Source organism: Macrobrachium rosenbergii, chromosome 51 (genome assembly GCF_040412425.1).
Source record: "Macrobrachium rosenbergii isolate ZJJX-2024 chromosome 51, ASM4041242v1, whole genome shotgun sequence".
NCBI classification, from domain to species: Eukaryota; Metazoa; Arthropoda; class Malacostraca; order Decapoda; family Palaemonidae; genus Macrobrachium; species Macrobrachium rosenbergii.
In genome coordinates, this window is record NC_089791.1 from 50,392,883 (window position 1) to 50,418,418 (window position 25,536).

General features: G+C 35.8%; 1 protein-coding gene across 3 annotated transcripts in view; it reads right to left on the minus strand.

The window, feature by feature from the left end:
* Nucleotides 1–25,536, minus strand: part of LOC136833394 (uncharacterized) — a 376,341-nt gene that overhangs the window by 24,639 nt on the left and 326,166 nt on the right. For 2 of the 3 annotated variants that reach the window (XM_067095490.1, XM_067095488.1), the window contains exons 2-5: nt 11,500–11,666; nt 1,636–1,718; nt 675–764; nt 160–241 (exon numbers count right to left, since the gene is read on the minus strand). In XM_067095490.1, coding sequence (XP_066951591.1) covers nt 160–241; nt 675–764; nt 1,636–1,718; nt 11,500–11,666 — 422 coding nt within the window. Of the gene's footprint in view, nt 1–159; nt 242–674; nt 765–1,635; nt 1,719–9,612; nt 9,825–11,499; nt 11,667–25,536 lie in introns of those variants that run through there. The other variant, XM_067095491.1, reaches the window with a different exon arrangement.

Below are 25,536 nucleotides of genomic sequence, written 5' to 3' on the forward strand. Positions count from 1 at the left end.
ATCTAAAAATAAGGCTTAAATAAAAATAGAAGTTATTTCTTTCAAATCTGAATAAAAAAAACAGAATTAGAGGTACTCCTACTACAGTATATATGCGTACATTAAATTTTAACATACACGTATCATATATGCATACACATACATTTATACAGCCAGTACCTCTGTTCTCCAGCTGTTCCCTAAGGATTTCGTGGTCCTCTGAGTGAATAACGTTGTAAATGGAGCTTCCCAGAAGATCGACCTACAATGAGATACGGGACTCAGTTACATTGTTAAAAGCAATACGTAATATTATGATGCTTTCTTGATTTGTCTAATATGGAGGTAAAGGTACAGGAAACAATAGACACTGTAAATGAAATAGCATTGCTATACTTTTTCAGGTAATAACAAAATTTCTTGGTTCTATAAGTTTCCAAAGGAAATGGGTTCACACCTGATATCTCAAATAGCAAGAATTTTGGATAGGTTAGCGTGGTCAGTAAACAACATATTACCTTACCTAGTGAAATAAAGAGAGAGAAGATCTAGAGAGAGAGAGAGAGAGAGAGAGAGAGAGGGTAAACAGCCGAGTGAGATATATACGAAGATACGAAGAGAATTTATCAGTCAACATTGTGTGAGCCCATATCCACTGCACAAGGAAAAACTAAGACCTAAACTGCTCTGCTTACCTGTGTGTACCCAAAGAAGCTTTCGACAGCCTCCGTAATGAAGACCACCTTACCCGTTGATGACATGACTAGGAGGAATCCACCGATGGCCTGCAGGAGGAGTTAACGATCTGATGAATGATTACTAGTCGATAGCTTTTATGGTGCGCATTCATCCGTATGAAAAAGGCATGAAAAATACTTATCAGCTTTCCTGGTAATCTTGTGCCTACCAGAATGTCTCAGTGCCTACCGGAATGTCTCAAGGCAAGAGGATAAAAACAATTGGCACTATAAGCCTAGTGAAATGCATATGGGAATAACAAGTAAACAAAAATAAATCGCAATTATTAGTTGACTAAATTCACCAGAGTGATCATTCTTCTATTTAGAATTAAATCCTAAATATATCGGCTACAAGCGAATAGATCTGCTACACATCACAATAAATAATGTGTAAACAGGGAAATTCTTGACATGGGTTCAATAACGATGAACGAGGACATGTTTTTAGAACACATTATATATATATATATATATATATATATATATATATATATATATATATATACTGTATATCTTACATCGTAATGAACACCATATTCTTTGGAAGTTTGAATTTCAAATCAATGGCTCCTGTGGGCTTTTTCCATATGAATAGGGTTCATCTTGAATAATAATAATAATAATTGACATAAATATATATATACACAAATTACACACACACACACACACACATATATATATATATATATATATATATATATATATATATATATATATATATATATATATATATATATATATATATATATATATATATATATATATATATATATATATATATATATATATAAGAGAGAGAGAGAGAGAGAGAGAGAGAGAGAGAGAGAGAGTAAATGAGAGAGAGAGAGAGAGAGAGAGAGAGAGTAAATGTGCAAGCATGTGTCTGCTGCTAACACAGTCCTTTAAGTAAGCTTACCTCTTCAAGAGAAGCCATAAGCCCTCTCTGGGTTGGACCCTCAGCAGTCAAGACCTTTTTCCTCTGATCACCGTCGCCCAAAACTGAGAAAAAAAGAAAAAAGAAAATTTCTGGTAATTCAACGCGTACAATCACAACGCTCCTAATAACCGGTCATTATTTTTCATTCTTTTTTTTTGTATCTTTTCATCATGCCGCGGTGTAAGGTCTTATTCTCTCTCTATCTTTCTTTTCTCAATTACCTATTTATTTATTTATTACAGATTTACTGACATAGTAATTTACATCAATTGGGTGTATTAGCAGGCTAATATACTAACAACAAATAATACATTCTATTCAATATACATTACATAATACAAATCATTTGTTCCAGTAAAAGTTGGTTAACTTTTGAACACTTCTATGACAAACACCATTATTCAAAAAAATAACACTCGTTAGATTACATTGTTAATTTGCGAATCTCTAAATTCTGATAATTCATTACATTCTAAAATGTAATGTTGCATCGTTTGTTTACATGGCTCACCACATAGTTTATAAGATCTTCCTTCAACCTCAATATACTGCCCACAATACTTAAAACCCAAACGTAGTCTCACTGTAAAAGTGTCCATTTTGGCCAAAGCTTTACCATACACAATATTTGTATTTTCTGAAACAACCAGACAGTGCCTCATACTTGCACTGCCATCGTTTATGAGTCTTTGAAGAATTTCGGACGTTTCCCTTACACATCTCTTATGCTTCATTCCTTTCTTAATTCTATTCATACTCACAGTACTCACTATGTCAATAACATCTTTGTTTGTAGCTTCTTTAGCCAAGTTATCAGCAATTTCATTTAAATGAATACCTGCATGCGAGGGTATCCAGAAAAACTTAACAACACAGCCCTGCTCTTCTATCGCATATACTAATACTTTACATTCATTAATCAATTCACTGTCAACAGAACTTTTACTACTGAAAGCAAATAAAGCACTTTGACAAACAGGACATACTACTGAAAACAAATAAGCATTTTGACAAAACACAAAAACAAATACATCCTTTCTTTTACTGACCACCAATTTCAACCCTCATGAATTGCTTGTAATTCAGCATAAGTACAGTAGTAGATGTCTTATCCTGAATTCTTTTAGATAAAGTCTCATCAACAACACGTATGTCAGTCTCATAAAATTCTCCTACAATGACTCCACACCCAACCTTCACACCACTGACAGAGCCATCATAGTACTTGTTGTTACATCTTGGCAAAGTACTAATTTTGGATAAAGACAACTGTTCTAACTCACAGGTATTGCATTCCCCCCCTTTTTTTAAGTCTAAAGTACAAATATTAACATTTATTCTACGACATAAGCATGGTTTAATAGACACACCTTTTTTCCAACTTTGCACAACACTGTAAAATGTCATATTTCATCGTTACTTTGTACAGTTTCTTAAAATAATTATTACATTTAACACTGAAACCTCTATTACCTGAACAGTTACCAACAGTCACCTCCAATGCCTTTTCACCTCTTCTAATTATACGGAGAGCAGCTATACTCGCTATCTCCTGGATTCTGTGTACAATACTTGGTTGGTTTAATTCTAATCTCATGGGTTCTACCCTTGTACTCATGGGGCAGCCTAAAATAATCCTCATGGCTTTATTTTGTATAATTTCTAAGGGTCTCAGCTCCCTCTCTGAGTAATTATCAGCACAGGCGCAGCATAGTCAATAACTGAACGCACTGTATTAATATAAAGCAGAAGCATTCTCAAGACAGGTGTCCCTGCACCATTACCTCTATTAGCTAACACTTGCAATGGCCTTATTCTTGTCAGACAAACATTCTTCAAGTGGTTAACTTCATCCATGGTCTTATTAAAACCTATATACATACCTAGGTACTTATAAGAGTTCACCCTTTCCAAAACTTTACCATTCATTACAAAATTACCATTAATTGTTCGTGGTTGAATTTTACTATTTTCTTCATTTACCACCAATCCCATATGCATGCATAAATTCTGCAACTTTGCCAAAGCCCGTTTCAAAACTATTTCATTAACACACTATTAAGATATCATCAACAAAAACAATAACTTCAGTTCCCCTGAGAAAACTATGCCTCGCAATTTTATCCATTAAGATATTAAACAGTGTGGGACTGAGTACACCACCTTGTGGAGTGCCTAATTCCATCAACTTTTCTTCAGACTCGCATTCCTGATACCAAACCTTGGCACCCCTTCCAGTTAAGTAATTCTCAGTTATTCTCAATAGAACCCCCCTTAATACCTTTATTGACAAGTTCCTCCAAAACAACATAAATCTACAAATGCCTTGCATTTGACATCAGCATTACTTAAAGCTTATATAACACAACCAGAAGTATTTTTCCATTTTATGAAACCAAACATATTAGGTGATAATTGGTCCCCAATCACATAAAGTAGCCTATTAAGTGTAAGTCTCTCCATGAGTTTGCATAAGCAAGATGTGAGTGAAATAGGCCTACTATGCCTATTATCTTTCGGTATAGGCACAATTAGAGCAACTTCACTTGACAGGAAGTCTGTCATTCTTGTAAGAATGATTAATCAGATCTAACATAGGCCTATCCACCATCATAATTAAACAATCACTTCATATGTAAGTCCATCCTCACCAGGGGCAGCGGATTTACCTTTTTTAATAGCATATGAAAGTTCATCCTTTGTAAATGGCAAACAAGTCGCATCAGTGACAGCTGCTTCTAATGCAACAAGTCGACATCTTTCATCTCGCCTATTTCTCAAGCAAGCCTGAACATTGTTTGGCAGACCACTGAAACTTGCAGCCCCAGCCCCTTTCCTGATTAACTCTTCGGTCTTACCTTTGGGATCAGGGTGAGCAAAAAATTTGCTCTTTTTCCCTCTCACTTTATTGACCTCATTCCACACACCTCCAATATGCTTAGTAAAGGAAATAACTTCCAAAAAATTATCCCAGTACTTCCCTCTTACCCTTTTCCTTACCTCTGATGTACAATCTGCAATTTGCATCACTGTTTCCCTGCACCGATTATCACCTGGATTTTTACTCCAGTCACTCTGAGCTTTTCGGAGCAACTTGTTCCATTGTCGTTTGCATACGTTAATTTCTTTAAAAGGTTTGCTACAAGTTTGCATGGATACATTTAAAACACCATCAATTACAATAAGAAAATCCTCATAAAATTTGTTTTCATTACCAAGACCACTGACACGTTTATAATTTTTATACCACTCACCAACCTTCATCATGAATTCAGCTTTTTTTTATGTTTTCAAATTATACCTTTTCGTTTTTTATTAAAAGTTGTCTTTTCTATTCCTAAGGAAACTTCCACTGCAAAGTGGTCACTCACAAGCTCTCCAACGATAGATGCATCAGTTGTATATTCAGACACATTAAAGATTAAGGAATAGTCAATTCTACCACCTCTCGTGTGTGTGGGTTCTCCGTTCCCTAAAACTCTTACATTCTCCAGTGAGTAAAGGATGTTGTTCATTATAAAACCATTCCTATTTTGCCTATCTCTGCTTCCTAAATGGTGGTGACGAGCATTCAGATCACCCAATAATAAACAGCACTCATCAAAAATACACAAGGGCAAATTCTCGAGTCCAATTGATCTGCATGTACATTCACATTGATTACATAAAGCACACCAGCCCTAAGATACAACTTGACAGGCAAACACTCAGTGCCATCAACTGCAGTAGCTGTAGACAAATCAGCAGAAATACTATTCTTAAGAAATGTAATCAAACCGCTCGTATTATTTGTATTATCTGCTTCAAGTTCAAAACTTCGATATCCTGGTAACTGAAAACCAATACCATTATCACATCTAAGTCATGGGAAAGTACCTACAGATATCGGTTGAGCTTTTTTGTTGACTATTCACATTCCAAGATAAAGTTTTGGGACAAAGTGTCTTCATTTTCCCCAATTTCTTGCCTAAACTTTTTATCAAATGTAACTACATCCATTTTAAGATCGTCATTTGGCTGTACTGCTGAATAGACTCCAGTACCGTATCCAACAAGGAAGCCAAAGTAGTGAAAAGGCTGTTATTAATTTTTCCTTCTATGATCAATGATTCCTTATTTCACTGAGATTTACATCCGTAAAACTATCTTGCCTGAAAACACTTTTATCATTTCGCCAGGAAAAGGAAATTCCTTGTACATCATTATTTCTACTTACTCTATTAGAAATGTTTTGTAATTCATTACACCTCCTCTCTAAAGGAACGACCTTACCTTGGTTATCAACCCCATCACTGCTTAGAAAAGTTTCGTATATCAGCACCGTCACATACTCCAAAACAGAAGTCGCTCTGTTATCATTACAAACTCTTGTGATCTGTTCTTGCACTCACAATAACCTTTTAAAGCTCACTGATCTCCATACGAAGTGCCTGAATGACACTGTCATGTTTATCACAAATTTGGCCAGGACTATCTTTGCTCTGAATGCTGACCATTTCACTTTGACTCCGTCTTGCTGCTTCTCTGCATTCCCATATATTTACACTGGTAGCCGGTCATTTCGCCCACATGCCATTTCGCCACACTATGGAGTCATTTCGCCCACACCGTGGAGTCATTTCGCCCACACCTGGAGTCATTTCGCCCACTATATGGGGGCAGCAGGGAGTGGGAGAAGGGGGTTGGAGGAAAGGAGAAAAGAGAGAGATAGCAGGAGGGAGGAGGGGAAGGGCTAAGAGGAAGAGAGGTAGGAGGGAAGGAAGGTAGGAGAGAAGAGGGGAGGGAGGAGGGATGGGGTGGGATATAAGCTGGCAGGGAGGAAGAAGAGAGGGGTGAGAGGAGGGAGGAAGGAGGTGGAAGATAAGGGATCGAGTGTGTGCGTAATAATAATAATAATAATAATAATAATAATAATAATAATAATAATAATAATAATAATAATAAACGTTTTTCTAGTAAAAGCCAGTCAATGAGTGAAAATATACTTAATTCATATGAAACTATTCACAAAGCCTATAAGAAGTGTGTGTGTGTTGTTTTTGGTGGTTCATTACCTATGTTTTGCAATTACTGATTGACCATAGAATAAAACAGTTCCTGGCAAGATGGTAGACTGCACAGACGAGTGCATTCAGTGCCTCGTACCTGTAAGGGCAAGGCAAGAAGGTCTGCAGTGCGACATGTGTGGAAGGTGGCAACACGGGAAATGCAATACTGGCGTATCTCGTGCTGATTACTGGGCAGCTGTGAAATCCGGTATTTCCATTGACTGGAATTGTAGTACTTGCACCTTCACTGACGAACCAACCTCCTATCCAGTGGACAACACAGCCACCCCTGCCATGGAACACGAACCATACATCCCTGCAGTTGAACAAGAGTCTTCAGTTGATGACCCACCTGATTTGCCAATGGAACTAGAGGATTCACTTGACGACCCAGCCATAAAAGATACTGAACTGCAGCCAGAAAGTGAAGTTACATTCCAGCTCTTTGAAAAGGGCACAGCGTGGTAGAGATAAGCTCGTTGACAGTCATGGGTACACTTACAACAAAAAATGCAGCGATCGAATGTAACTTACTGGCAGCGTACTAATCGCCCTAAAAGTAACCCATGCAAGGCAATTAGTAACGCAGAGAAATGGAAAAATATGGGAAGAACAACGTGTTGCACAATCATTCACCACCAACTGGTTTGATATCGTCACTAAAGTAACATTAGAGGTAAAGAAACTGGCAGCACAAGATCTGTTTAAACCAGCGACGGCTATAGTGGATGATGTGTTACTACAAGAGATAGGAAGTGCACCATGCCCTAGTCTGTCTAAGCCAGAACATTTGGCAAGAACAGCAAACAGACATAGACAAATTGTAAGACCGACAAAGCCCAAAAACCTGAATTTTGCGCTAGAAGTAAATCACATTCCTGACGATTTTCTTATAGGTGACGTATCAGTTCGTGAACGCCGCCATTTGATCTTCGCAACAACAGAACAAATAGCACATCTAACGAGGACCAAGTCATGGTACATTGATAGCACGTTCAAGCTATGCAGGCACCCTTTTACACAGCTGATGACAGTCAACGCTTTTGTGAGGGCAGACGACCATGCAAAACAAGTCCCCTTACTATTTGTCATTATGTCTGGGAGAAAAAAAAGAGTGACTACAGAAAAGTTTTCCATGAAGTTATAACTAGTCTACCAAATGAGCCTCGTGTTCAGCACATAACAATAGACTATGAGGAAGCACTGTGGAAAGTCTTGCCTGAGGTTAAAACCTAATGCCAAGGTCAAGGGATGCGTATACCATTGGACGCAAGCTGTATGGAGAAAGGTTAGTCAATTTAGCTAATTGCCTACAGATTTTTCATTTATAGTACCTGTCGAATAGTACTTTTAAAACAAATTGGATCACCATAATATGACCAGATTTTTTCTTTGTACATTACAATGTCTAATTTCTTTGTTTTGAAATACTTATGTAGGTTCAAGAGGTTGGTCTCCAGCATGCATACACACATGATGACGGGACGTACAAATATTTCATGGAAAGTGATGGTTCTTCCATTTCTGCCTGAGGCAGATATAGGTCCTGTGTTTGAACGGCTCTCGTCAAGCTACCACAGCCCAGTTACAGACTATAATGCAGTACATTTCAAGAACATGGATCCACAACTCCTTATGGCCAACTTCTAGCTGGAGTATTTTCAATCAGTCTATCCGTACCAATAATGACATTGAAGGCTGGCACAATCGACTAAACAAACGTGCTGCAGGCAGGTGTAACCTCCAGTTTTACCTCCTCGTAAGCCTTCTCCACAAAGAGGCTAAATTGACATCTATCTACATAAGGCTAGTATCCGAAAAAAAACTACGAAGGATACAACGGAAAAAATATCGAAACTTACAGGGTAAAATATTTACTCTTTGGGAGGAAACACGAGAGGGTGAGCGATCGGCATATCAGTTGCTGAAAGCGTGCTCACCTGAATGGCCCAGTGCAGCAGCTGAATCTATATTTTAATCAAAGTTTTTAATTCTTTTGTCACTATTTGAATATTACATGTATGTAATTGTCTTTTAATCAAAGTTTTTTTTCTTAGTCTTTGTAACTACTTTTTGGTTAATTCTTTGTCACCACTTGTACATGTATGTTGGCGAATTGACTCTTATATGTGGGCGAATTGACTTGTGGGCGAATTGACCTGTGGGCGAATTGACTTGTGGGCGAATTGACATGTGGGCGAATTGACATGTGGGCGAAATGACCGTAATTCTTTACACTTGGTGTAATATCAACATTTACCTCCCTGTTCCCTGATGGTTGCTGCACTGCATCGAGTTCTTAGCCTCTTTGCCTTCTATGACCGGCTTCTTCTTGCAAGGCCATGAATTTGCATTGTGGCCGCAACCACAATTACACTACTTCTGAACCATCTTAACATTCTTCTTTATTTTTTTCCCGTAAAAATTCTTTTGAATCATGATTTTTGCTGCAGTACCTACATCTAACGCTGGTGTCACATTTAAATGCCAAATGACCCGATCTGCCGCATTTGAAACACAATCGAGGATTTTCCTTAATATAGATACCTACCTTTCTATCCCCAGCGCAGGGAGCAAATAATCTCTCTGGAACCTTTCCTCTTATGAGCGCAGTCACCTGTGGCTTCGCACTAATTTGGCCATTTTCTTTAACCTCACGTCTCTTGGCCCGAACAACTCGATCATCAACATGCAAACCCTATGGACCTAGACACAATGGGTATTCAAACACAATCATCTTGGTGTATTTTTCGTCATCCCTTGGTTTATATGGTATTCTAGTACAACGTTTTCAAAACCGATAGTTGTTAAATAGTCAACTGCTCTATCATCTTTGACAGTTCATATGGCTTATATTTACCTTTCCTGAATAAGACCTCAGATCTGGAAATTTCTTATAAAGCCTTACCGTCCAAGTATTTTGTTGTGATGATCCATGTCAAGTAAGTTGGTGAAACACAAACGTTTTCGGTGGCTAGAAACAAGATCCACAGCCGAACTTGCCTGAGGATTATTCAACACACGTCATCAATGCTTATTCTTTGCCTCGTACTGAGTAATGAATTTCCACCATCGTAACTACTATAATACTTCTCTCAGCTACCTCTCGCTGAGCGGTGTGCAGTTTTTTCCGATTCTTTTTTTCAATAAAAGAAACTTCATGAACTTCATCCTTATCACCACTAGATAATGACATGTCCATTTCAGCGTCTCCTATGGTATCCTTCGAAGCTATGTCAGTGAAAACAAAATACAAAGAATCAGAGAATGAGGGTCAGCTGCAAATCTGCTTTCCAATCCTCGACGACACGTCCATTCAGTGCGGTGGTCGAAAGACGAATGTCTCAATTACCTATTAGCTTCTATACTGAATGGGCACCAGCGAGCAGTACAATTGTTAACAATAAAATATTTTGATATTAATTTTCCTTATCACGTGATATGAGAAAATATTATCGAGCATTAATTTTTTAATTAGTTACTGTATTCCATTTGACATATATATACATATATAATATATATATATATATATATATATATATATATATATATATATATATATATATATATATATGATATATATATATATATATATATATATATATATATATATATATATATATATATATATATATATATTTATATATTATATTATAAGGTATGCAAGTATTCATGTTTGTGAAAACACCTTTTATACATCTATGTGTATGTTAACACAGTCATTTATTTAAATTGCACCTTATTTTTGTCCCTAATCTAACACAAAATAGAAATTTATGTGCAAAAGATAATGAGACTGGGTCCATATCTTCATCTATTCTTTTTTTTACCTTAGCAACAACTTTACAGCCTTATTAAGTATATAACTTTCATGTACTGTATCTTTTGACAATTTAATAGCCGTTTTAATAGAGTAAAGGCAATATCTAAAGTATAATTTAACAATTTTGTATGTTTTATTAATATAAATATCTATATCCATATATGTACAGTATATTTCAAACATCCAGACTCTACCATTCCACAATTTCATTGCCTTATTAAGAATATAGCTGCACTACAGATAATCATAAACCAGTTCATTAACCTTCCTGAGAATGTCGCCATTCTGGTATCTGTCTAGATTACAAAGCAATAAGCCGAGTGGAAACCTTTCATCACAACATGGACTTACAGACTTCGTGTGGTCAATAACACAAATAACGAATTAAAGCTTGGAAATAACAGAGCCGAAGAGTGTAATAACCAGCGATGCCATAATCACAAATGAATGCGTAAATGAATGAGATTCATATAACTCATTCATCTTTCCTCCATCTCATGAGGAATGATTTAATTACATCTCTTGACCCTGAATGGGCCAGACAGTGAGGCTAGAGGCAGATATCAATGACGTCAGAGCTAGATGTCAGTAAGGTTACAAGGTCACGCCCCCCTAGACATCAATGAGGGCGGAATCCGATCGGTGAGGTCAGGGCCAAACATCATTAATGAAAGTGTTAGTCATCAATGAAGTCAGATCCAGACATCAACGAGTCCATTGGACGTCAGTGACATCAGAACCACATATCAGTGAGGTTAGAATTAGACATCAGTGAGACCAGTCAGAACATACATACATACACACACACACACACACACACATATATATATATATATATATATATATATAATATATATATATATATATATATATAACCAACAACGCGTCGCGAATGAGACGCTACCTCTGGTTACACATCAAAGTAAACATGAACCACAAAGTTCGCTGGAAAGCAAGCTCCGAAACACTCACTATTGTGCATGCGGATGTAACTGGCTGCCAGTCTTAGCACGGACGTCTTATCGATGCGCTTGTTCGATCCGCAGACGAGGGGAACGATCGAGGCCAGTTCCGACACGTAGTTGTTCAGTTTGTCGCGTCGCATCTTCTCCGCGATGTTCCGCATCTCCCGCGAGGAGCTGAAAGAGAAAGAGGTTTTGTTAATTGTTAAAGGAAAAGAAGAGAGATAACCTTATACAAGCAATACACTTCATGTGCATGGTTAGCACACACGCCAAGGCTTCAGCGGGTATGTTGCCACATCTCCCAGGAAGTGATGATGTGGGCTGAACGGTGTTATAAGACTAGTGCTATGTTAAAGGAAATGAAGAAGGAATAATCTCATGATTTTCCTGTTCTCTCGTGCGCTCGCTCACGCGCAAGCAATACGCTCCACTTAAAAGGCCACTAAGGCTTCAGCAGCGATGTCACCACATATCCCAGGAAGTGCTGATGTGGACTGAACTCAGTTATGAGACTAATGAAAGATATTTTTATACGAATTTTTTTATCATAAATATTTTCACTCATATAAAGGTCACATACAAACACCATGAAACAAACCCGATATCGATTTATAAAGATTAGTGATATTGAAGAGCAGTATGGTTGAATAAAAAGTACCACTTTCCTCTTTATAGGATTATATTTCAGAGCTCCTCTTCTCGCGGTAAACCATATTACGTTTCCATATTTTTCCCGTCATATTTTCTTTTAGAGGATTTTATAATATTTTCTCTATGAGGATTTTACAATCACAAAACAATCTCTCTTTACAAAAGCAATAAGGAGAATTTCCAGTTATAATAACACTTTCCAAGCTTTAACTTTGCTAGAAAATTGGCGCCATCTATTTTCGTTGAATTCTATTCACCTGTTTACTCGAGAAAACTTCAAAACTACCTTGGTTATCTTACTGAATCTCTTCCAAGAAGAGTATCAAGTCGCGTAATATATTTGATGATAGGGCAGGTGCTCTTGGAGACACAAATAACAAAACAATTTTGTTTCTAGGTCACAAAAATAGTATACTAAATTGGAAGGACTAAGAAAAAACATTCATCAATTTAAAATCGTTCGTATCAACATCACGGTCGAGAACATGACAACGACAATGTTTTTTTTATTTTTTTAATTATAATAAAAGATCTTAAAACATCAAGAGTTCTTGACGGAGGAAATAAAAAGATGTCTCCCTTTGGAGGAAATGATTCACTCGATGTATAAGATCTTGGAGAGGACGTTTCTGAGAAGATCCAATCTCTTTTCAGTGGAAGCGGCCAGGCTGTTCAGTTTAGAAAAGACCGTAATAGACCGTCTCTTGTTGACATTTCGGCAAAATGGGTGTTCATTTTCACAACATTTCAGGACCTACAGAGAGAGAGAGAGAGAGAGAGAGAGAGAGAGAGAGAGAGAGAGAGAGAGAGAGGTAATTGACCAAAGAAGCCAAACAGTCACTTAAATGAAAGAGAAAGACTGAATTGACCACGGATGTCATATGGTCACTTAATTGAGAGAGAGAGAGAGCGAGAGAGTAACCAAAGACGTCTGGTTCAGTATAGTAGTCATTTCAATGTTGGTGACGTCATAACAGCATAGGCCACTGATGCTGACAAGGGTAAATACTACTATACAGTATACCTGGGCTTCATTTTGCCTTTTTACTATTTTCGTAACTTTAAAAATGTATATTTACAACGATTAAATAAATTTTATTATGATTGTTATGATTTTCATTAACACATTTGCACGCAATAGTCTAACGCCTAAAAAAATAAATAAATAAAAGAAGCTAATACTAGCACGATCAGTCACCGTGCTGTAATTTCACGATTCTGAATAAAATAAAGAAAGCAAGTAACAAGTCGCTGCCTTAAAGCGAAGCCATTATTATTCGGAATTTCAAGAAACCTAAGATTGTGTCCAAAAGTTTACTTTAGATTAGCAACCTGAATTTCTTTTATCCCAAGTGTGGGAAATATTGTATTATATACTAAGTACTCAGAATTTCGCTTGAAGCACTCAGTGTCACCTTTTCTGCATTTATTTCATTCCATTCTGAAGTTGAATATCTTTTCAAATCATGAATTTTCACAGGATTGTTTCTCCATGCACATACACACACACACACACACACATATATATATATATATATATATATATATATATATATATATATATATATATATATATTAGTGTTTTAAATAATGTTGTATAATGTTCAAGTTAGTCTTATCATTTCTATGAAAGTTTAATTCAAAACATAAATATGTATATATGTATATGTATGTATATATATATGTGTGTGTGTGTGTTTGAATTAAACTTGCATAGAAGTGATAAGGCTAGCCCTTGAACATTATACGACACGTATTTAAAACCCTATTACCCTACACATAAGCAAAAATGAAGTGAAAATAACAGCTAAGAGGTGAAAACTATTTCCCTAAATACTGAATGAACTTCTATGAGACTGGAAAAATAAAACATAAAAATCAATAAGAAATACTTAAGTTGATTGACACTGTAGAGCCAAGAACGCACCAAAGTACATTGGTGGCTTAGTTGTTCAACCTATCCACACGGCAGTCGGGAAAATAAGGAAGACGACCAAAAAGCGTCGTCATGGCAACGCCACTGCTGCAGCAGCCTTTCATTAATAATATCCCCGGCGCTTTACTGAGAAAATAACACAATTAGTTTCAGAAAAAAGACTCGCCTCCCTCACTTATTTAACTTCAGAATACTTAATCCAGCTTAAGTATGTTGTGCTCTTATAAGTAGAAATAGTGTGGTTTTCCGAATCTTATTAGGCTATTAAGTATGGGAACCAAATTATTTCTACTTATCAAAGCATATTACGCACCAAAGAGAGAGAGAGAGAGAGAGAGAGAGAGAGAGAGAGAGAGAGAGAGAGAGAGAGAGAGAGAGAGAGAGAGATTACGTGCAATCATGAATTGAGGTTAATTTTATGTAAACAAAAACTAATAAGCTAAAGAAGCTACTTATCTTCTCTAATTCATCATCATGCCATTGAAGTCCCATCTGAAATTATGCACTCACGCACATTTATTTAAAAAAATAAATATAAATATAAATAAATAAATATATATTTACGTGTGTGTTTGTGTATGTAAAATGAATGTTGGTAACGTGACCTCATTCTGATACTCCGAAAGCGGGTTCGAATCCTCCTACAGACCTCAGAATTTCTTCATATTCTTTCACTTGGATCTTTGGCTCTGCAGTGACAAGCGTATCCGAAAAAGTGTGAAGAATTCGAGAAGTTAAGAAGGCATTGTGGTTATAACACTACATATATACTGTGTGTGTGTTTGTATATGTGTGTGTGTGTATATATATATATATATATATATATATATATATATATATATATATATATATATATTATAATCATGTTTTTACGTTTTACGTGGTGCGCATGAATGCTGTAAAAGATAATTAAATGAGAGAATCGAATCTCAGCTCTCAAGCAGGATTTGCCTCAAGTAAACTTCCATTGATAGCTCTCTGGCAAGTCACTAATGCCATCAATACTGACGTGAGAGAGGCAGAGAGATGTTTCTATGGAAGTACACTTGAGGCCAAACAGCAGGGAGACACGTGTGTGGTATTAATATCCAAAAAGGAGAAAAAAGATTTTCTTCTATAGTTTGGTAACTGGTTGGAGAAGCTGTGTTCCTGCAACTTTCCTGTGCTTTCACTTCCACCAATCTCCTGTCACCTCCAACCTAAAATCTCATTGTTCTCATCCAAATAGGTCTTGGATACCACACACTACTTTCCTCTTGTTAGTGCAAAGGACACGTCAGCCATTTCGATCTCCCCTTAATCATTATCTCATTTCCCCATTTGGGGGGCAGTGCTATCAGTGCACCTTACGCCGTGTATTGTAAGCATTACTGAAGGTTCTTTGCAGCGTCCCTTCGGCCCCTAGCTCCAACACCTTTCACTCCTTTTACTGCACCTCCGTTCATATTCTCTTTCTTCCATCTTACTTTCCTCAACTCTCTCCTAACAATTTTTTCATAGTGCAACGGCGAGGTTTTCTTCCTGTTACGCCTTTCAAGCCTCTTGTACTCTCAACTTCCCTTTCAGCGCTGAATGACCTCAAAGGTCCTAACCCTTGGCTTTTGGCACAAATTTCATATTGCAATCATTATCTAATTTACATACGAAACTTCCGTAATTCCCCTCACTGTCTCATTTCTGAGCCTATCTTGCAATATGGCTCTTGATATTCTTCTTAAATCACCAAAGTATTTCAGAGATAGTCTCATTTTGATGCTATGATCAGGTCTGTTTAGAAACATATACCTCACTACACTCTGTATGATCTTACCATCATATGTAATGTCAGTTTACGTTATTTCCAAATATTAATCAGCCTGGTTATTGCCTGATTTGCATTTTTACTCTTGAACTCAAATCTTACTCAATGTAATGTGCTTTGGATATCACTGTTCCCAAGTAATTAAGACAACTAATACTTCCCCATCTAGAGTTATTTCATCCCTTTGTGCGTACTTTGACCTCATTTACTTCTGTTTTTCTTAGATTGTTTGTTTTTAGTTTCATCCCTCTACACATCTGATGCTCTCTCTCTCTCTCTCTCTCTCTCTCTATATATATATATATATATATATGGAGAGAGAGATGGGGGGGGGTCGTAATCAAGGCTTATTCAATAATGTATAACAGATGAGCGGGATGAGAATGCTCTCATTTAACCGCACTCAGACGATCAGGAAATGAAGCTGTGGAGAATATTAGCAATAAACTCCACCGCCCCCCAAATGATAAAAACCAAATATCCCAATAACAGAGTGAGACTAAATAAAAACCAAATATCCCAATAACAGAGTGAGACTAAATAAACTAAAACGTCCACTTTTGGCCCAAAGTCTGAAAGGAAAGCCGTGGCAGAGAAAAAGGAAAAAATAGAGGGACTCGGCACGAACTAAAAGGCGGTGCCACCTTTTCTTGTACTCACTGGCATTCTGCCGACAAACTTGCACCAAAGTGGCCCAAGCCGTCGGCAAAACTGAATTCGGGCGTGACCGTGCTCGTGTGACATCCTGACGAACGCAAACACTTCGGTTTTTATTTTTTACTGTCCCAACCGTATATAAAAAATATCAGTTAAGATTTCTCAGAAGAATTTTGAAGAGCGGCGGTAGAGCTATCTTCTGCAGCTTTCAGAAGGATGACTTATAATGCGGGAGAGTAGAGACGCTCGAGAATGTGTTTCAGAAAGTATTTCGTCAAGGAAATCGGGAATTAATTTGTGTTTTTTTCTCCTGACGACAGGTTGTTTGAGGTCTTATTTCAAAGGGAATTTTTAATATTTTACGTGAATTATTTATCAATAATGCTAACAGTGCACACTACAGTATTCACTCTTGTGGAATAAGCAAAAAAAAAAAAAAAAAAAAATAAAAACACACACATTATTCCGCTAAAGCAAACTTTCACAAGACAGATTATTCACATAGAAAAAATAACTCAGAAGAATAAATTATAATACATATGTAAATAAACAGAGTAATAATATATATATATATATATATATATATATATATATATATATATATATATATATATATACATATATATATATATATATATATATATATATATATATATATATATATATACTATACATATATATATAATAAAGAAAAAGCAATTCAAAAATTTAACAGTGCAAAGAATCAGAGTTCTGTCACTGGGAGATATTAGGACTGGCACCAAATCAAGATATGCATGTAAACACTTTGAAATTAGTAACACGCACTAACTGAAACTCGCAACAACCGACAGGGTACTTTCTGGCGTTTTTTTCTAATATCATGAATAATTTATTGGAAAGAGCAAAACAGCCACTTCAAGCAATTTTATCTTACGGGTAAAGTCGTATTGATGCTGCTGCTATCAAGAGGGGTGAAATTAACATAGTAATAATAATTACGAATGATGCAAATGACTGACTACGGGTTAAAATAAAATCTCATTAAATATTCAGAGGCAGTATGAAAACATTAAGGATTACTCACCGCCCATGTTTTAAAGATCTTATTTGTATTAACCCCGCCCCCTTGCCATTTCACTGGGAATGAGGCTTAGCCATAATATAAGATGTCAAATTGAGGTTGATCAGCTTTAATCCCGAGTCAGAGACGAGTATCTGAAGGCGATATTCCCCTACTCGGAGTTCTGTTTATTGTTTTATTAAGCTGCTCAAGGCTTTACTAAGTTTGTGCTTGACGAAATATAGCAATATTCAAAAAAGAGGCAGAGATTTTATGGAAATATACGCAATGAGTAACTAGGCATTCTACAACGAGCAGAAGAAGCCATTTTGATAAACTGAAAATTAAGTCATGAAGATAATTCAATTCAATGATGTCTTTAGCGTTACATAATATATATATATACATATATGTATATATATATATATATATATATATATATATATATATATATATATATATATATATATATATATATATATATATATATATATATAATATCAAATAGCAGTGGCTACAACCAGATATACATCAATGGGAGGCGGACATAAGACTTGTTAAAAAGGTCAATTTATTCCCAACGTTTCGCAATGGCTTCATTACATTTTCGAAGGCTTTACAAAATAAATAACATAAATTACAAAAAGGCTATAAATTTAATTAAAAAAAAATAATTACGATTGCACAATGGATTACAATTTAAAAAAAAATAGAAGGACAATTAAAAGGACAACATAAAAAGAAAACAAAATCTCTCTAAAAATATATATACAATATAAAAATAATAATAAAAAGTAAGCAGATCTGGACTAAACCTATTCGGTGGCAGTATTAAGCCTGAACTGAAAACGAAAGACTAAGAGAGGTACAGTGTGCCGGCAGAGTTTTGGCTGTTTAACAAAGGGACGAGTCGTTTAATCATTAATGATTCCAAAATGGCCAATTCATGGCTGCTGAGGCTCGCCTAAAACAGAAAAATCCTTATTTTCAATTGAAGTTTTCCACGTTCTGAGTGATTTCTGATATTCGAAAACTCTGGGTTTGTAATTTTACTGCCTGTCCTATAGCTTACTCCACGATGAGAGTCTATGCGTACCTTCAGAAGCCTTCTGGTGGATCAATATAAGTTCCTAAATTACATTTTAGGACACGTATGCTTACACACACCCGGAGGACATAAAGGAGCATACACGATCTTTGTACTTAAATAAAGACCCGATGGTGAGAGGATTGACAGGTATCAGGTGGACCTTAATGGCTCCAAACTTACTGGATCTGTTGTGAAAGATTTTCTAAAGTATTATCAAATGAAACGGAAATTTAGCATAAAAATTCAATTTAGGAACACTGTAAATTGGAGGTTTGAGGGAAGTATTTGTCTAGAAGCGTGCGGAGTAACTAAAGAACCAGTTCAGACGGGAAGTTTTCCTTAAAATATTTAGATAAAAAGACGATCTCATCCTGGAATAAACCAATCAGAGGTTAGCGTTAGAGCCTGTGGAGGAGAGTAAAACAAATTAATTTTTAAAGTTAAAACAAAAACTATAAAAATTTGACCTAAGCCTGTAAACGTTCTCTTTCTAAAATCGGTTAAAAATATTATTTTGTCTACAGAACTAGGACGTCACAAAGAAAGCTGATGTTCGTTTTCTTTTTCACCAAGGTTAAGTTACCCTAGAAGAAAACAGATATCAACTCTTGCGTCATGGGTGAAATAATATTTTTAACATCTGCAGTACATAAACACATAGTTTTGTTCTTTGCTCTCCTCTAAATCATGCCTGCCTGTTGATACTATTCGGACAACATCAAACTGTTTTACTTCTAACTAGCTCTTCTGTTTAGTGTTCCTGGTAATTTTTATGCTAAGCTTCCAGTTTTTATTTGATAATACTTTAGAAAACTTTGTTACAACAGATCCAAAGTAAGTTTGGAGCCATTAAGGTCCACCTGATACCTGTCAATCCTCCCACCATCGGGTCTTTATTTATGTCAAAGATCGTAACATGCCCTTTTATGTCCTCCGGTGTGTGTGTATAGTTATACGTGTCCTAAATGTAATTTAGAACTTATATTGGATCCACCAGAAGGCTTTTGAAGTTAATGCATAGACTCACATCGTGGAGTAAGCTATAGACAGGCAGTGAATTTACAAACCCAGAGTTTTTTTTATCAGAAATCACTTTACAATGTGTAAAGCTTCAATTGAAAAAAGATTTTTCTGTTTTAGGGCGAGCTTCTAGCAGCCATGAATTGGCCATTCCAATCATTAATGATTAAACGACTCGTCCCTGGTTAAACAGCCAAACTTTTTGCCAAGCACACTGTACCTCTCTTAGTCTTTCAATCAGTCTCAGGTTTAACATTGCCACTGATAGGTTGGTCCAGATCTGCTTACTTTTTATTATTTTTTATATTGTATATATATATATATGTATATATATATATATATATATATATATATATATATATATATATATATATATATTTATTTCTTTTAGAGAGATTTTGTTTCTTTTTTATGTTGTCCTTTTAATTGTCCCTTCTATTTTTTTAAATTGTAATCCATTGTAATGTCTAATTATTTTTTTAAAATTTAAATTTATAGCCTTTTGTAATTTAAGTTATTTATTTTGTACAAAATTTCTCTGAAAATTCCATGAAACGTCGGAAATAAATTGACCCTTTTAAAACAAGTCTTTATGTCCGTTGAACTGATATATCTATCTATCTATCTATCTATATATATATATATATATATATATATATATATATATATATATATATATATATATATATATATGAATATAAGAAGGCCCATAAAACACTATTTAGACGTTGAAACCATATATTTCAGGCACTAGCTTCTGTGCCCTGTTCACTGGTAGACTATGGACAGATGGAAAGTTACAATGGTATATATACAAAAACATAAAGGTGTGGCCCCTAGGCCTCCGATGTTATGGAGGTGGCGTTTCTTAAGGAGGAGAATGGCCAAATTCCTTAGTGGTTTTGGCCTCATTAGCTCCCGTTTGGCGATGGATCTGGCGGTCGCGTTTCTTGGTTCATCTTCTTCAGGAGGGGTTTGAGGATTAAAGTGTCGATGTCATCCGATTTCCAATGTCCTCCTGACAGGTTCATATTGTTGGTTTGATTGATGATAGCAGATTCCAGCATCCTTCTTTTGTACGGACAGCTACTTTTGAAAACCAACTCCGCCCCCACTCCAGTTAATGACATGCCCTGTATTTCTGATATGTCGGAAAATTCCCGAACTCTCCGAAGCGTAACGTACTGATCTTTTGTGCTCTGTTATTCTTTGCGAGAGCGATCTACCTGTCTCGCCTACGTAGATGTCCTGACAATTACTACATGGTATCTTGTAAACTCCGGCTTCTTCCCTTTTGTTATTTAAGTATACGTTAACGAGCGAACTCCCGATGGATTTGGGATAATGGAAAATGAAAGGATTGTTAGGCCTGAGTTGCTCGGAGGCCTTTTGGATGTTTTTCATCGTACGGAAGCTTTATTTTGTTGTTGAAATCTATTTGTCTGTTGTAGTGGATTATAATTATGTTTTATTCAGCTTTGTTAATAGCCCTCTCTCGATATTGTGTGGTCAGATATAGCAGTTGCGTTGGTGTTGGCGGATCGGTGTTAAATTCTTTATCCAGGTACTCATTTGAACATATCCTAAGTCCTCTGAGAATAAGTTGCCCTACCATGATTTTACCGGAGACGTCGTGTTGGCTTAAAAATGAATGTAGAAAGGAGACAGCGAGTGGGTTTTCTATATACTGTAAATACATACCTGTTCTGTTTCTTATGATCAGTACACATCTAGGAACGCAGTTTTCGTCCTTTCACATTCTGTTTAAATTTCATGGTCGGAACTGCTTAATTTAGCTATTAAAAATTCATTAAAGTCCCCCAGCTATTGTCAGAAGGCAAAGATATCATCTACATATCATGCCAAAAAGATCATATTGTAGGGTTTGATGACGACAAAGTTCTGTTTCAAAATATTCCATATACAAGTTTATAGAAGGATTAAATGGGGACTTCATACTACGTAAAATTTTTGTTGTAAAATGTGATGAAAACCACGTTTATTAGATTACTGAGGTTGTCGGTTTCCAAATTTTATCTGCTGCCAAGAGAGAAAAATGATTATTCCTTAGTTGTAACTTCCTCTCTAAAAACAAACACGTCGGCGGCAATCGGGACTTTACAAGTAAATAATGAATCGACGTCTAGACTGAGCAGTTTATTTATTTTTGAGGATGTTTCGCTTCTTAATTTTTAATGTGAAATCTTCTGCATGTTTGACGTGGGAGGATGAGAGGTTCTAGAAAGGTGATAACAAGTCACCACGATCATTTGATAGATTGTACATAGAGAGCCCTGCTAGATATTATGGGGCGTAAAAAGGAATCCCATCTTTATGTGCTGGGAGGCTGCAAAAATAGGAGAGAGGTTGATTACCTTGGAATGTCTCTAAGTAATTTATATACTTTTTTTTATTGGTTCTCATGAGTTTCTGACTGATTTGTTAAATTGAGCAGCAATATTTTTGTTGTGGGATTCTTTCGTTAATTTGTCATAGGTTCTGCATCAAGTTTAGAAGTTCTTTGAACTTTATTGATGTATGTCTCTTGTCTAACAGAACTATTTTCCTGTCTTTGTCAGATTTTGATGATGATATCCTTTCCTTAAACTAACTTAATGCATTTTGGAATCTTTTCGGGAGCGAATTTTGGTTGTTATTTGCTCCAAGACATTTATAAAATGCACTGAGACATGCTCTTTCTTTGTCATAATTGTTTTTTGCAAAATGTTTATCAAAGCAAATTAGAAATTAAGATTACTCTCGGGACCAGGTTTTGGAGCTGAATGAAACTCAAGATTTAAAACAGTCTGTTCTTCTGCAGTGAGGGGATGGTTAGAGAGATTCAGCACATTATTGGGAAGGCAAGATTATTCCATACCTTGTTCTAATCAGTCTTTAATTTCAAGCACAAATTTCTGAGTGGGACTCACTGTTTAAACAGCACCTGAAAGCACATCAAACTGCTCAGTCTGTACATACGATCATTATTGCACATGAGGTTGCCGACGTGGCTGTTTCTTATTTTTCTTTCAATCACATAGATGTCTTTCCTCTTGGCATAGATAAGGTCTTGGAGGAATGTGCGGATGGAGTAAAATGGGTTTTTCTTTCCAACGCTAAACCGTTACTAAATAACAAAAGGGTTGTGTGGAGCCATAAGATACCGCAGTAATTGTCCCTACATCTACTAACGAGATAATACATGGAATATTTCAAAGAATAGAGCACAAAAGATCGTACGTTACGCTTCGGAGAGTTCGGAATTTTTCTAAATATCAGAAATACAGGGCATGTCATTAACTGGAGTGGGACAATAGCTGAGGACTTTTCAAAAGTAGCTTCCGCTAAAAGAAGGATGCTGGAATCTGCTATCATCAATCAAACCATAAAATTTAAAACAGAAGAGGACATTGGAAATCGGATGACATCGACACCGTTCCTCAAACCCTCATGAAGAAGATGACCCAGGAAACGCGCAACGCTTCAGATCCATCGCCAAATGGGACCTTCGCTGTCAAAAACCACTTCAGGGAATTTTGGCCATTCTCTTACCAAGAAACGCCACCTCCATAACATCGGGAGGCCTAGGGCCACCTTATGTTTTTGTAGAGGACTTGGAATGTTCCACCTGTCCTGGTTCAAAGTTTACAGGGGCACGATCCCCGTGCCCGAAATACCTAATGGTTTCAACCTAAATAGTGTTTTAGGGCCACCACATATTATATTACACTGTAGTATTACATAAAAAGACAAATAAAATATACTACAGATATATACTCATATATATATATATATATATATATAATGGAAAAAATGAATATTGTACTGAAAGTTCCAAGCAATGAATTTGGTGGATGATATATGAAAGAGCCAGAAAACAGTGAGCCTTCACTCACTAGAGTGGGCTTTTCTATACCAAACAAAATGTTATGAGCAGAGTAAGATTTTATTTTGTAATTCACGCCAACACGGCTAATTTATATGAGGGGGTAAAGTGGATGTAGCTGATAATAAATTAAATTTTAGTGAGAAGCAATTCTGCTAATGATCAGTTACAATGATAAACATGTAAAAAATGAAACACTCAGCCGCGGTCCATGAAACTTTCAGCCGCGGCCCGATGGTGGCCTGTGTTACTGGAACCTATAGCGGTGCCAGACGCACGATCACGGTTAACTTTAACCTTAAATAAAATAAAAACTACTAAGGTTAGAGGGCTGCAACATGGCACGTCTGATGATTGGAGGGTGGATGATCAACATACCAATTTGCAGCCCTCTAGCCTCAGCAGTTTTTAGGGTCTGAGGGCGGACGGAAAAAGTGCGGACGGACAGACAAATTGCCATCTCAATAGTTTTCGTTTACAGAAAACTAAAAGCTAATATCAAAGAACTATAAACGAAAACAGAGAACGCCTAAACAGACGGACTAAACGCGTGACGATTTTAGGTACTTACAAATATAAATACATAAAAAACACACATAAATATAGCAGATTGTACAGATCTAAGAGACCACAGGGACAGTACATATGCATACACAGATATCTTCTTCTTTCTCTGCATCTTTTCCCACTTCTACGTGAGGTCGATGTTTCTCACAGCTTTCCTCCACCTGGCTCGGTCAAACACATCGTCCTTCGACAATGCATGCATATATATATATATATATATATATATATATATATATATATATATATATATATACATATATACATATACATATATTATATTATATATAACTACAAAACCAAATATATAATTTATATATATAAAATATATGTACATATATATATATATATATAATATATATATATATATATATATATATATATATATATATAGAGATATATATGTATATATATATATATATATATATATATATATATATATATATATTACGGGACGTATAAAATTGTATATATATAAATGGGATGAAGGTTTCCTGGTTAATCAAAATGCACATTTACACTTGCACACACAAAACAATTACCGTTATTATCTAATGAAGTATTCTGAAGACAATCCAAATAAATTTCGTGTTCTTCCCACGGTGAAATTAAAAATTTTCGTAAGCCCGTCCATTCAGTCTGTCTCTCTGTATTCGTCTCCGTGACTTAATTTCTGAACTGAAGACTTCTTAAACCTTTGCATACACTAGCGGCTGAAAAGATGTCATGATTGAGTTATGTTTGAGAGGGAGAGGAGAGACCAAAAATTAAATGAACAACTGCTGATGTACTATTTCATATATATATATATATATATATATATATATGAACTATCTAGAAATATATATATTTTGAAAAAGAAGAGTCTTCAAGCTACTGCCTGTTTAGTTTGATAAAGCTAGTGGTTGGTATGAAAGCTGTTTTATATATATATATATATATATATATATATATATATATTTATATGTATGTGAGTACACATATAACACACTCAGACATTTATATATATAAACATATACACACACACGCACACACATATATGTGTTTATATATATATATATATATATATATATACACATACAGTATTATATAAAAACACACACACACACACACACACACACACACACACACATATATATATATATATATATACATACACACACATTGCTCTTTATGTCATTCTATGATAAAAGTGACCTACTGCATTATCGTACACGAAAAAAAAAAAACATTTTGGGAAAAAATCAGTTCCTATAGGAACGGGAGACAAAAGGTCGTTGCAATGCCAAATTGCACAACCAAATCTCATAAAAAATGAGTAGTCTATTTTCATCAAACGAGCTGGCAAAATGCAACACCAGAACTCGTCCGGATTGTTTTCACAGGGTTGGAAAAGA